The 15,730-nt window shown below is 34.0% G+C and overlaps 1 protein-coding gene across 2 annotated transcripts; it reads right to left on the bottom strand.

Annotated features, from left to right (window-relative positions):
- Nucleotides 1-4,478: 4,478 nt before the first annotated feature.
- LOC110640675 (uncharacterized) lies at nt 4,479-14,008 on the bottom strand. 2 transcript variants are annotated; one of them, XM_021792079.2, is made up of 6 exons: nt 13,305-14,008; nt 10,809-11,876; nt 10,241-10,435; nt 9,988-10,142; nt 7,952-8,062; nt 4,479-4,848 (listed from the first exon to the last, which is right to left on the bottom strand). In XM_021792079.2, the coding sequence occupies exons 1-6, from the start codon at nt 13,476-13,478 to the stop codon at nt 4,788-4,790; spliced, it is 1,764 nt and encodes a 587-aa protein (XP_021647771.2). In that variant the 5' UTR covers nt 13,479-14,008; the 3' UTR covers nt 4,479-4,787. The 2 variants fall into 2 exon arrangements, with proteins under 2 accessions (XP_021647771.2, XP_021647780.2); XM_021792088.2 differs by having other exon boundaries at nt 9,988-10,121; nt 13,305-14,002.
- Between the last annotated feature and the right edge of the window lie 1,722 nt (nt 14,009-15,730).

Here is a 15,730-nt window from a genome sequence, read left to right as displayed (position 1 = left end):
GGTTGTATTTTGTACTTTGCATTTTGTACTAGTTTTGATTGTAATTACAAACTCATGAAATCATATGATAATGTAAATATATGAAATTTCATGTTATTGTAATTATTAGTATATTTTGTTGAAAAATAAAATGTTGAGGAGTTATTCATGAAATTAATTTAAATTGTGATGTGAACAAAAATTTTGAAAATTGTGATGAGAATTGGAGATTGAGTTGATATGCATGTATATTGGAGTTATGGATTTGAAAACCATATTGGAAGTGTTTTTAACAGGTTCAGAGGAACTGTTTTTCCAATTTACAGCCGGCACTCTGCCGAATTTTCAATAGAAATTTATGGAAAATTCAAATAAATCAAAGTTGTAAATAATGGATATAATTGGTAAAATTTTGCACTTGGTGAATAATAAATAAATTAAGAAGGATAACTTTTTATGAAATAAGATACGGTGTTCCGGCACACTGGGTAGCATATCTTGCTTGGCTACGCTGTAGATGGATAAAGGGTGTCGCACTGGCGCCACTGAACCACTAACATTTTGCAGAGCTGGGGCTTCCTCTTGGGCCTCAGCCTCTACCGACTGCTCAACTGAGTGATCCCCTTCTTCCATTTCAAATTGGGGGTTAGGATATCTCCTAAACAAATAACATAAGGAGATTTCCCTCAGTTAGTTCATATTTATAATATAATGCACTGTATGTAACAAATAAGGATATTGAGCAGTTGTACTTATCAAAGTAAAGACATAAATTCACAAGTAAAAACATACTTCAAAAATTCGCTCTAATACCACTAAAACATGTCACACCTTACCCCTCTGTAAGGTATAACATGATGCCGTAGTATACCTAATGAATTACCGCACTTCACCTACAGATAACCCATTAAATATACTACAAGGGATTTTAAAACCATTTTCTTACTTTTTGGAAGTGGTGAGCATTTTTGGTAGGAATTTAAAATAGTTAATTAAGGTTTAAAAGTCATGTAAAATTTTTGTCTATTTTCATTTTTCCGCAAATTTTAGGAAAATTTCGGCAAAGTGCCGGCTGTATTTGAGAAAACCGAAAAATTTTACCTGTTGAAGACACTTCCAATATAACACTTCAACCAAAAGCAACCACCAAATTCAACTCAACACAATTTCTCCCAACTCCATAATTCAAATCAATATTTCATAACTCAAAATGTCAATTTAATTATTTCCAAAATTAGTAATAATTAAATTCATACATATTGCATTAAAGAAAAATTCATTTACATTCATTAGTCCAAAAGTTACATCAAGAAGTCCAAAATAATATTATTACAAAATCTGTACAATCTGCTCAAGCCAATTTACACATGTATATACAGTTACATACATCAAAAGAAATATACACAATCAGGGTATAAAATTATACCCTACAAAATCTCAATGGTGTAGCCCAATACTCCTTAGCAGCTCACTCAGCTGCTCTACTAGGCTCCCTACTTGTGACAACAATAAACAGCCATCGCTGAGTACTATGACTCAGTGGTACACAACATACTAAAATACAATTTATGCATAAATCAAATCACATTTATTCAAATATTGTACTGAAAATGAAAAACAAATACAAAACACAATTTACAATTTTAGTCAAACAGTCTCATTTCGGAAGCCTCAAAACAGATTTCATAAAAACACACAGTTATATCATGCCATCAGAACAATGTTCATCTCAATAGCCAGAGGCTTATGAGGAATCTCAAGGCTAGCTAGCTCAATCTATGGGTACTCATTCAATTTCTTCCTCTACTAGCACACACCTCAACACTTCAGCCAGAGAGGGAATCAAAATTTAAAACTAATTCCTCCCACTAGTCATGCTAGTGAGGCATTCAAATATATGGTCATGACACTGTGGTTTCAAAACTATCTCAATAATTTACCAAATATTTACTAACAATTAAAACATATGCAATTAATTTTTCAACATTTTAGGTCAATAGCATAATATACATTTCAATCATTATTTTGCAATATAAATAAATCACAATTCATTTCATGCACTTTGCAAAAGAAATTTAAAGAACATTTTATGTTGTGCACAAACCTCGTGCGAGTCGCCTCTTGGCCTTGACTCGATGTCTCGAGTTCTTTTTCGGTATTTTTTTCAATTGAAACACACAATTTTATAGTATTTCAGTATCACATTTATCATAAATCCATTAAATAAATTCACAATTACTTATGTCTAGCCCTAATATGCTTAAATTAATGTTCTTTGCAAATTTGTATTTTGGGGTTACTATTCACGATACTATTTAAGTCAAATTGTTGACTTTCGTATGCTTAATGGGTATGGAAATTTCAATTTCACCCACATACCACATTTTGGTTACCAATTTTGTTGGTTTTAGTTGCTTCTTAGATTTTTAGGTTTTCTAGGCACAATTTCAAAATTTTCAGATTTGGTGTCCTGTTTTGTATTATTCCATTGGTCATGTTACTGTTAGAATTTGGCAAAGTGTTCTTCATAAACTTATTCCTTATTGTTGTAACTTTAATTCTCTTTTTGAATCACTCCATTTGGAGTTTTGTAGCCGAAGTTATGGCCATTTAAACATGGCTGGCGGGAATTTCTGGGCACCTAATTTGGTTCTGACAGTTTTGAATCACCAAATTTGGGTGGCAAAATGACTGGGTTATGGCCAGAATTTGAGTTAGTGTTCTTCATGAAAGTTGTAGTGCTATGTCATACCTTTCCAATGCCACAAAAATCAGGCCATTTGGACCTATATAGCTCCAGTTATAGCCAAATTCATTTGGTCATTTTGGTACAGTGACAGTGCACTACACCCGAGCTTGACCTAATTGTTCACTAGCCTATGGTTATTTTCTGGGCATGCTTTCTAAACGAAAAATGGTCCATTATGTGTCTAGTTTCATTCCCAATTAGCCTTATACTAATTGGGTTGGTAAATTTTTAGTTTTGGTTCCTGAAAGGGACCTAGGTCAATCTGCCAGAATCTGATCACTAACCAATCTGAATTGTAACTTGGTTCTAACAATTCACACACACCACAAATGGTCACAATTGACCATTTCTCAACTCAAGTAAGGTCAATGGCATCAATTGACTAATTCCACAAATTTTTCCCTATTTTCCAAGATGCCAAGAACCCTAATTACATAAATTTAATATCTAATGAAATCCAAGTGCATATTCAATGTCTACATACTTCATTCAACCAAAACAACCAATCAATTGCATCAAAATTATTCATTTCAAACCCTAACATAAGCTGGCCGAAATTCCCTTTGGTCCCCCAACAATTGTTTTCTTTTGATTTTTAAGTTAATTTCTAAGTTACTTACACCAAGAACACAAGTAATTATTCATCCATCGCTGTGACTCCCGGCTCATTTAACTTTTTATGTTCTGTTTTTCTTACTTATAGTTAATTATCTGGCAATTACCAATTATTTACGTTCAGGGCTTATCTAGGTGTCTTAAATGTGATTTTAATATCCTTAATTATCCAGACCGACACCGATCATTGGAACAGTGAAATATACCAGGCTATGCATATAAGGGTATTACAAATAGATGACATAACTTATGACCGTATCCCTATATTAAGAAAGTAAATCACGTAAATATTATTATTTTATTTATTTACTTTATTTTTTTTATAATTTATACGTTTCGCAGTTTAGGACAAGAAGCTTCCTATTTGCTTTAGAATATTTTACTATTTAATTCTCAAAATTTATGAAATATCAAGATTATTTTCTATATTTTTAAAATCTTATGATTGCATTCTTGAACTTTGATTCTGTTAACAACCTGTCCTTCCGTCCAAACTTCGTCCAATTTCCACTTAGTCTAAAGAAAAAATAAATAAATAAATAAATAAAGGTCAAATCTAATTTAAAATTAAATACTAAAATTACCCTTTGTTGGATCTTAATTGTACCAGGAAAATAAATGGAAAAGAAAAGTATTTCCTTTACATTATTTAGAGTTTTTTTTAGTACAATTACACTCGACTTAACGTAAAGCCTCATATTTTAATGAGCAATATATGTAGATAGATTATTATAATAAGAAAAAATATAATTTCTCCCTTCAAACGCTAAAAAATAATAATAATAATAACTCCAATTGCATATTTTCAAAATACAACCATTATATGTATTATGACCATTAATATGATAATTAATCATGATAGATCCTATGTTAATTTCATCATCATCAATTAATTTCTGTCCTCAGTGAACTTTAGGGGGTTGGGTTGGGCCTATGAGATAGTTTTGTCTAAAAGTTAAAAATAGCTAATTTTAAATGGAAAGACCAAATTCTCAACGGTATCAATTTTCCGGAATGCAATCATAAGGTTATAAAAATATAAGGTCCAACCTGTGTATTTCGCCAAACCTCATCAACTAACTAGTACAATACTCTTTACTTTAACATCCGTGTTTTAATTATGAAAACTGCAAGATTACAAGAAAATGAAGATGCTCATAATTAAAGATGAGAGGACCTTTTGGCTCAAGTCACCATTTAAACATTCTCTAACAAGTGAAGGAAAAAAAAGGATAACAGATTCCATCCAGCCACCAAAATCCACCTTCACCCCATTGAGAAATAAATAATTAGATAAAGACCCACAGAACTCCCAAGTTATGGTCCTAACCTAAAATGTCATCAAGGTGCTGATCCCTTAGCATGAATACATTGGAAAGGCAACAACCAATGTCCCGGCATAAAAGGATTCAAAAACTTGACATCTGCAGGAGTCTGTAGCTGATCAACTGGCAGATTGCAATGAATCAGATCTGCAAACATCCCCACGACAAAGTGGACATACCCTGAAGCCACAACCAAGATAACAAAATGCTTTTATATCAAAACACAACTATTAAATTAACACAATTGAAGTAAAATCATCTGGCAAAAAGAACATTTACTTGCAACTATTGTGAAAGACATGAATTGCATGACATTTAAAACTTGTCAGAAAATAAAACCATAAACGTAAACAGAGAAATTATGAAGAGACTTGCTCATATTAGGTGATGCAAACTTAACATATTCATAAAACTTAGGCGTCATTGATTTTGTGAACAAAGTAATAAATGTCTAAAATGAATTAGGCAGAGGATATCAATCCCAGATGGCTGTCTATTAAACAGTAGTCACAAGTTCTGTTCACAGGAATTTAAATGATTCATAGATTAAATCTTAGCAAAGAATATAAGGCAAGGTTCCTTCCTTCTCACGATTCTTTGGTACGCTCCATAATATACAATTTTGATAAGCACTCTTGTCCAATCCACAGAAATTTGCTTCTAGTAACTCTGCTAGGCATTTTGCTCTTTTTTGTTCAACCTTTAATTAGTTTCAGCAATTATTATTCAGCACCAAAATGGGAATGTCAAATATACAAGCACATACAAACTTGTACATCTATAGTTTCAAAAGCGTTTTTCAATCTAAGGAAAGTGTTCACTGCTGTTGATATCACCAAAAAATAAAAGGATGGGCTGCAATTGATTGGTTAGAGAAATCATTTCAAGAAAAAAATAATAATAAACTGCATCTTTATTTTTTTTTTTTAAAAAGGGGCATAATATGATAGTTAAGAAGAAGAAGTTAAATTCATGTTCTCTGCTTCACCAAATTTATTTTCTCTAATTCACCATCTCTCTCCTGATTAAAGAATTCAGCAATAAAAAATCTTCGATCTCAATTGCAGTGCATACCATTCATCAACATACTCAGTTTCCTGACAGAAGCAACTTGATTACTTGACTACCATTTAGATAAAAGCCTTAATTTAAAGAATTTTGCTTTGGTTTTGTTCTTGGTGATTTCAGGGTTCTTTGGCATGGTGGTATAACCAGTGACTTTTGGTTTCCAAAAAGAGTTGTTACCTCAAAAACTAAAGCAGTGTTTCAAATCAAATTGATGGCCTTACAAAATTTACTGTCCAAATAAACCAATGAAAATGATGGTTCACCACAGATGCAGTGCATTTGCAATTGCATTTCATAGTGTTATCAGCACTTCAAGTGAAATGACACTATTGATACTAGCCACAGCTGTGGCACAACACCCATATAAACACAATAATAACACAAGTTATGATATGATCTCCACATCATTCTTCTCATCAAAATGGTAAGAAGATATGTATGATAAGCAATCAATTGGTTAGAATATTGTAACCTTACATCAACAATTCAACATTAGTGTTGATACTTGATAGTGACTTGTCAGATACATGGTTTGCTTAAAGATTATTTCACCAAATAAAGGACTAATTCTACATCAAGTCAATGGTGGACTTTTATACTTGTTGGCATTATGATTTGGAGACTGAGGATTAGAAAAATAAAGAGTTTCATGTATTTATTTATTTATTTAAATTCCAAATGTGCAACTTTTTTTATATAAAAAAAAACCCATAGATACAATTTTTAATGTTTTTATTTTTCTAACAAATAAACAGTTACAGTGTGTGTAACCATGATAGCTAACAGGTTCCCGGTATCAAAACACAAATAAAAATAGGGTTTCAATTGTAATGTTCTAAATGTTAGTGTTTTATTGAATTAACCACAGTGCAAGGCGACAAGGCACGAGGCTGAATGAGGTCAGGCTCAAAAATATAAAATTTAATAAAAATTAAAATCCAATAATCATAATTTCAAGAAAAAAAGAAAAAAACCAATAATCATAGATATGTTTAACCAAACATATCAAAATAACCAATATAAAAAGCATTAATAAGCTTAGAAAAATACATAAAACAAAAATAAACTTCACCATTAACAATACTTTTTCCTCTTTAAGAGAATACTAAAAGAACAACAACAAAGCAAAGAACACTATAAGAACTTGCTAGAAAATAAAATAAACCCAAATTTTGGACATTCAAAAACAAACTCCAGACTTTTGGTATCCACAAACAAACCCAAATAGCACTGTCAGTGTTATTGGAAAAAAAAAAGAGTTTTGGGGGGGGGGGGGGGGGGGGGGTTGGGGGGGGGGGGGGGGGTGTTGGTGGTGGTGGTGGGGGGTAACAATTTTAGATAACCTAGAAACTTATGACCTAAATAACATGTTAGTCTTTCATTTTTTAGAAATAGAGGGCAAATAATCAAGAAATAGACGACTCAAATAGCATGTTGATGTCTTCTTTGAAAAAAAAAAACAACAAAGAAGCAATCTCAGAAAATCTCGATATAAAAGGCCCACATAGTATTGTTAGTGGTGTTAAAAACAAAACAGGATAATAATTTCATATAAACTATAAACAGAGGATTCCAACAAGCATTATAGATGAAAGAGACAATGAGAAAAATTGAAAACAGTGTGTGAGGAGAGAGATTAAAGAAGTATGGGTGTTGAAAATGGAAATATAGGCGGTCTGCGATCTTGTGTGTGGTGGTTTGACAAGATTCCAATGACTTCTCATCATCAGCAACCCTAATTTTGATGGCTTACTGGTGCATCAACCCAGATTCCAGTAGCTCAACAAATTCCGAGTCTAGTGGTCGTGTCTTTTGCCGAAGGAAGTGCTGGCAAGAGGTGGAAATAAATAAGGCGTGCCTTTCTAGAGATTGAGCTAGAACAAGGTGCATGCCTAGGCACATAAGGCAAGCACCTACTAAAGATTGCCAGCCTTTTTCTTGTAGAGACGTTAGAGTTAGAGCCTTGTGAGTCTTGAGCTTGAGGCATGCCTACGTCACACGTTTAATAACACTGGAATTGATCCCCCACTCTGCCCTACCCCCACAAACAAAATTTGAGGGAGTTCCAATGATTAAATTAAGCACGCAAAACACACGGATAGATGAGTATTTATATAGTTTATAATTCAATTGCTTATTATGGGGAAAAACTATTTTTAGTTATAAATTCAGGATCCAATTTAGAAAATTGAAGCAATTACAAATACACTCATACCTGTGGATCTCCTTGAGCCATTTGTCTATACATGTTCTATGAAATTCATGATGGCAAGGCAGTATCCGCATGCTGTCCCCTTCCTCATACTCCACAAGGCATATATAGCATCTGTTATCATAAAATAAGTAAATAAGCCGCTTAAGAATAAAAATAAATATTAAGGCATTCAATTTGAACTACATTGATTTGAATAAGAATATATTGAGAATAACTAGATAAGATTATGTACAGTACACATAAGTATGCATAGGGAAGAAAAATGCTTCCAGTGACAACAGAATCTAATATTGAACATCATTAATAGTAACATAAAACATTACACTATTTAAATCCACTTAGAAAACAGAAAAAAATATAACGCCACAAACGAAATGAGGTTTTTAAGTATTTATTTGTAGATGATAGTATATTCAATGCATAAACACCTTGTGTCTACATGCAGGATATCACAAGCAAAATTAGATGTAGCTGCCTCCAGGTTGCCATATGGAGTGACAATGCTACTGCAAAAATGTCCTTTGAGATTTAATACATGATAGAACATTGATGTGGTCGGTAGGTGTGCAAAGGATTTATTTTGGAGATAGAATCAGAAGCAAAATTGTTGAACAACAGCCTGTTCCAGCCTGGGTACTCATGCGAATTCAAATTTTTCTTAAGTTCCAAAGATATTTTATGCTTTTTTGGCATGGAAACTTAAGATTTTTATCAGGTCTGAATTGAAGTAGCAATACAAAATCAAAAGCAGAAGATACAAGAAAGCTATGCTGCTTGAGTTTGAGCACAACACATGTATGTATTAGTATGTGAGTGATTAATAGGACTTTGTTACCTTTTTTTTTTTTTAAAGAATAGGACTTCATTACTTAGCATACAAAAAATTTTTTATTTTGAATTTTCGTGAACATGGGTAAAACTAAGCCACAGCGATTAACAACAGCAGTTTTCCAAAGTTAAGAGTTGCTCTGGTTTCATGGTTCACAAACTGAAAATTTATGGGATAGTAAGCAATCTTTGCAGTTCTGATAATTAAGAAAATCAATGGAGCATCCTAAAAGACTTTTATGATTGTTCTGGTTTTGAACACTCCAACCCATGATCTTTTGATCTCGATCACAAAGGAGCAACCTTACCTTTGCGTCCAGGCTCACGTTAAACTAAAAATGACCAATAAAGAAATTTAGACATATTGGCCTTGAGCTAAAATTGGAAAATTTGCCATAGCTTGAAAACATTTATCATTTCTCTTCTGGCTTATTAAAAAACAAAAAGAAAAGGAAAAAAAAAAGAAAAGAAAAATGAGGAAACAAACAAACACACACACTACACCATGATGATGCCAAATACAAAAATCTCATCACATAGTACTTATAATGACAAATGATGATTCTTGAAGATTCTAGAGATACACTCCAACAAGAAAATCATGCCACCTCCAAAACGGCATAACAAAACAACAAGCGTTTACCATCAACAAAGAAACATACATAAACACAGATATTCCAATTTTCTCATTTGGTAAGGCAGTATTTCACAATTTTCAACAACTAAAAATATACATTCACTCAAGTAATTTGGGACCAAGATAACATTAAGGAAGTAAGGACTAATATCTAGTTGAGTTGAGTAAGGCAAACAAAAAAATTAATCAACATGAAAGAAGAAAAAGACTATATAAAGTTCAAGACTAGCTAGATTGCAGACACATCCCTACAGCAGCAATGGATGACAAAGAACTCAAGATAATTGATGGAACCAAAGAAGCCAGGCTTCTCTGAACATGCTTTAGTTTAGTCACAGTTCACTTTCTTATTAAGTAGCCAACTGAATTGTGACTAGCTTACATCATACAAGTTGTGCTAATAAAATACGTAATTAGCAATCCTCCTAACATCATAGGAAGACATTCAAAGCAAAATATAGATCAAAATAATTTTTCAAAGTTATCTTTCATCAATCATTCAAATAAAATTGAAGTGGTTCCATCTGAGATATGATAAACAGAAATTTTGATGTACGAAATGAAAGCTTACTGAGCTGCCTCCTCATGCTGTTGCTTTTGCAACTTCGTGTATAATTTGACTGGCAAAGATTCCACTACTTCAGTAGGTGCAGGTACAGATCCAAGTGACGACATTGATGGGCGAGAGGATAGCACCACAGATTGCTGGTGAATTTCATCCAGAACCTAATTAAAATAAGTACAAAATATTCAACTTATAGAGATTTACTTGACATAAAAAATATACAAAAGGATGACTTTCACTGAAGGTAATAGCATATTACCTCAAACAAAGCTTCAGCTAACATGACAATTCTTGATATGCTAGCTCTAGCACTTGTGTCATCATTTAAATTGGGATCCCTATTAGTTAAACGACATGCACAACGACCCATTCTATGATGGCCGGATAATATACAAGATCTCTCATGTCCAGACAGGTTCTCGAAACGGCTTCCCAACCGCTGAAGAGCACGAACCTACACCATTTATATGTTGGTCAATAATCCATATGTCAACCCTTAAACACATGAGGGAGGTATAGGGATGGGATGGGATTTAGTCCAAAAGAGTTCCTTTCTTTTTTTCGCTTAATAGCTTAAAAAGAGTTCAGGAAACAGGAAGGCAAAACATATCAAATCTAGATAACCCAGTGGAAAAAATCTAGGCCAAAACTTACATCCCAGATACTCCCAAATGGTAGGCATCTACATATTACATGTATTCCACATCAAACAACACTGGCCTTACACAGTTTTTGTTATAAAAATTTTCCAAGCCAAATATACTATGTGTTATCTCCTAGAAAACATGCCTTATAAAGACTTCCAGTGATTACAGGGGCTTACAAACCTGAGATCGTATTCTTCTCCTTCGCTCAAGGAAATTTGACCTATGTTCCAGTAGGTCATGATACCTGGCATCTCTTGATCTTGCAGGTTCCAGATCATGATCGTGAACACTGAACAAGGAGTTAGAGGTGCCAGAAGGAGGATAACCAGATGAAGTTGGAGAGCTTAAAGTATCACCTTCAGATTCTGATACCCTCATTTCACCACCTGAAGCTTGTCTCCCACTAACCTGAATGGCATCTCTCACTTGTCTCTCTTGTTGCAAAGGGCAAAACGTAACATCAGATAGTGATGATCGACGAAGAACTCTGTCACGAAGTCTTCCCACACTAAGGGTGCGACTAAAACGAACATTACGTTCAACGGGTTCTTGTGCTCCAATCCGCCTATCAGAAATTCTAGTCTCAAAACTATCCGAATCACTAAAAATTCTCGGAGAATGTGAGGTTCCATCAATCCCCACTCTGGTGCCACCACAATCTCTGCTTTGATCATGAACAGAAGAATTTGTCTGATTGCCTTGATTATTGTTCAAACCAGATGCTCGATAGTGAGATCCCAAATTTGAAGAAGAGTCTTCACCCTGTTGTGTATGAGTTCTATTGATCAAAGAGGTAGGCAGCAAGTTGCTACTTTGACAAGTTTCATTTCCCTCCATGATGCCATTGGCAGATCTTGGCCGAAGGTGAATCTCTTCTTCATCATTGAGCATTTGGAGGCTTGTAGAAGGGATATGGTAAGGCCTGGATGATCCTACACTGGTTGCTCTGCTTAGTCTAAAACTGACATTACCAGGAACAAAACTAAAGCGAGAAAGAAAGCTACTTTGAGATGTCAAGGATGGAGTAGAAGCAGCTCGGGCAGAGTTGTTACCCATCCTGGAGGTAGTATTAGTGATACTTGCTTGATTCCACTCATCAAGCTCAACATTAGAAGATACACAAGTTTCATCAGATTGTTCGACTTTGACCTTTCTAAAACATTCAATTTTGACCTGATCTGACTCTATTTCAGTCTGGCTAGTAGACGAAGCATTGCCTCCATCTTCTTTGCTCACATGATCACAAACCTGAAGCATGGTCAATAATATTTTAGTCCTTAAGATTCTAGCATATCAAAATCTTACACCACTCATAAAAATATTACTAGCAGGATAACCTGCCAAAAAAGAAAACTATTTGATGGTCCAACTAAAACAGCATTCATCCAAGTGCACAATTAATTGTTACAATTTTGTCCTTTCTTTTCTCTGTTCCAGTGGTTAAGCTGCACAATAGGCAGTTACCCAGTGCTTTGAACCTACGAACTCCAATCCAAGCATTGATCACTTGGGTGTCCCTTAGGGACACAATTTTTCCTTTTGGATTTTGGACTGAAATTTCATTGTGGACGGATCCAGATCAGTCCAAAATTGTCATATATTCAAAGTTAAAAACCAAAATTCTAAATTGACTACCAATAGTGAATTTCTATAAAATTTAAACGAAAGGGATTATGATATTATTTTCATATAGTGAGACATTAGTAGAGAAACCACATGTTTAAGCAAAGCTGCAATGCACCAAGGGATGTGAGGCACAGATCTATTAAATTGTGTATAAAACAGGCAAGTACTTTTTTCAACTTGTAAGTAGTAAAAGCAGAATTCAACCAATCAAAAGAATTCATAGTAAAACATCAACACTACCAAGTAAATAATTCCTAAAACTTGTTCAGCATTCATCATATACACATATGAGTGCAAAGAAAAAGTACTACTATGCATGGTTCACCACAAACTCAAAACTCACTGCGAATTCTGTTGTCCAAACTATTCCTAGAATCAGTAAGTAAAAAGCTCATTATTTGTTGTTCCTCTTCGTTGGTCTCCTCTGAGTCACTCCCTGCTTCATTAACAATTTCTAAGAGTAGCACAAAACCTAGTAGCAGTTATGGAGGGTTAAAGGACAGCTTCAATTCAAGAGTAGAGCAAAAAGCCAATCATATTGTGATATTCACCTTTTAGACGTTAATTTTATGTAACTGTGTTTATTGCATTGACATTGGCAGGACCATTCAGAAGTTAAAATCTTACCACAAAGGCATTAAAAAAAAATCCAACCAATCGACTATTAAAAGTTACAAAAAAAAAATCCTTGGGCTCCAAAGGCTTCATAGAAGGAGCATGCCTAACAACTGTAGAATGTTATCTTGTTGATAATTTTTTCATGAAGCTTAAAGTTATTTGACCAAATCCCCTGGAAATTGTATGCAAGAATTATCAATGTAATTGCTAACAGCAATTAGAACCATAATAGCTAAGCTAATTTATGATAATAGAAATGATGAATAGGGTGGTTAATTTCACTCCGTAAAACTAAACACAATGGCAGATAGTTCATACAAGAATGTGGAAATTATTGAAAGCAACTAATCACTGGACAAGAACCAAAACCCACATTGCATATAAATCCAAAGACGGGAAATTTGAAGACAAAGGAATAATAAAGTGACTGACATTATCATCATCATTGTTAGTATCACGAGAACCAGAAGGCGCTCCAAGACAAGAAGACTGGAAAACCCTACTGCCTTTACATTTCCCCTTCCGTCCGTTCCAACCACCACCGCCACTTCCACTTGACGATGACGATGCACCACCACTGTAGGCCTTGCTCCCACTGGATCCCATCTTCCCTCCAAGCTTTGCTATGAAAATGCCTCTTTAATTACATCATTACAACATCCCAAAAGGACCCATTAACCGATTATCTCCAGATCTGAAAACTGGATATATATTTATACCAAACTATTGGATTTGAAAAATATACAATGAAATTAAGGTGGGTTTGAATGGGCAGATCTATATGGAGAGTGGAAAATGCAATGTGAAAGTGGAGTAAAGGGCAATTTAGGTGGGAAAATGGGGAAGGGATTAGATGGGAGAATGGGACAAAGTAACTTGAAGAGAGAGAGATTTTAGGAAAGTTTCTGTTTTTGCAAGGAAGTGAGTGAGTGTGATTTCAGAGAAAGGGCAAGCAGAAGAAGGAACATGGGTTCTTGCCCAATTTCAGGCTTGATTTTTGGGTGAGTGTTTTTACTGCATCACCACTTGCACAGAATCAGATGAGAGATGACCTGGTGCTTTGCAATTGCCACATCATTTTTCATTCATACAAGACATCCTCTGCCTCAGGATTCTTGTCTACTGTGCGGTGGAATACTGGAATTCAAGGGGGCATAGACCTTGCCAGACACTGATTACCGGTTTCGGGTCGAAATTGGTGACTCAAATTTAAAAAGAGGAATTGAAACCGGATTGAGATGGTCCGGTTCTTAATGATTTCTATTCTAAATTTCTAATTGGTCCGGTGCTAAGCTCAATTTAGATAAGATCAGTTTTTGTTTCGGTCGGAACTGACTAAAATTTATTTTTTTAAAATTATAAATAAAAATGGACTTTAATAAAGATTGAAAAAAAAAATCTTGTAAAAATTGTAAAAACAATGAATTTTATTAAATATAATATTTAAATTATTTTTCTACACATATTGTTTACATTATTTAATTACATTAAATAGAAAAATACATTAAATCACATATAAGTATATATATATATATATATATATATATATATATATATATATATATATATTAAACTTACAAATAAAAAAAATACAACTATTTGATGTAGGAGGAAAAAAATAAAATTGAGCTTGAATTTAATTATGTAAATTAAATTGTCTATACATCTTTTTATGGTCAGGGAATCAAAACCCTTGTAGTTTTCTTTTTTTCTATAAGTAAAGAAAAAAAAATATTATTAATAAAAAAGGAAAACAGAATAAGGACAAAAGAAGAAGAATAAAACCGAAAAGGATTGCCAGAAACTTAGAAACTTATGCCATATCAAAATCAAAATGCAAAACACACCTTTCTAATCAAAAAGAAAAAATTTGAGAAAACTAAAACAGAACCTAAAAAAACCAAGAGAAGACCACTCCTGAACAACAATCAATCAAATAAAGAAAGAAGAAACATAGAATATTAAAAGGGGGTTTGAAAGTTGCACAATCCAAAGCAATAAAAAACTGAAACAAGACTTCGAGATGAATTAAAAAGAGCCTCTAAACGACTCAATTAAGGCCTTTAAAAGCTACTAACTCCTTCTGAATTTGTTTAGGATATACTTAAACCACCTTTTCATTAGGAATTGAGAAGGACAAACCTAGCTCCTTACTAATAGCCAACATCCTATTGGCTTCTTCTTCGGCATTGAAAGGATGTAAGTCTTCTAAAGGATCCAAATTGAATGGTGCTGCTCTGAGATCAAAGTAATAACTTTGATGATGCAAATTCATGCAAGTGTTGGGCTTAATAATAGGTTCCATACACCTACCTTTTAGGGTTTTCTTCCTCTTACCTCCCCTAGAGATTTTTGGGGAGATGTCAATTAGGTCAAAAAGGAGTTTGCATTTCTTCTTTTTGTAGTTGAGCAAATTATTGACTTTAATAATCCTTGTAAATTGAGAAGGGACAAATTATGGGCTGTCAAAAGAGATAGCACAGTGGGCTCAAGGGAAGGTGCAAAGGGAATGGCAACAAGGCTATTAAGATAAGGTTCATTAGGGAATGGCACCAATTCATGAGATAAGGGCTACCAAAATAGGGTTTACTCTCTATGAGTTTTAGCTAATAGGGGTTCTAATATCATCTCCCATACTCCTCGAGACAATGACCAAGGCCTAGGGGTCTTTAGGAGAATCTTATTCACTCAAGAAGCATGCAGATAACGAGGTTTCCTACATGAAGTTTTCTTACTCTAGAAGCCACCCTCGATACTCACCAATTCTGTCCTTGTTGTGCCTTCAATCATTATTGGGGCTTCTTGTCAGCATGCTCAGAACCTGCATGCTCAGAATAACTAATAGAATTATGGTGCAA

Source organism: Hevea brasiliensis, chromosome 18 (assembly GCF_030052815.1).
Source record: "Hevea brasiliensis isolate MT/VB/25A 57/8 chromosome 18, ASM3005281v1, whole genome shotgun sequence".
Classification (NCBI taxonomy): Eukaryota; Viridiplantae; Streptophyta; class Magnoliopsida; order Malpighiales; family Euphorbiaceae; genus Hevea; species Hevea brasiliensis.
The sequence above is the reverse complement of the archived record's forward strand: the minus strand, read 5'-3'. Positions and strand labels throughout refer to the sequence as shown.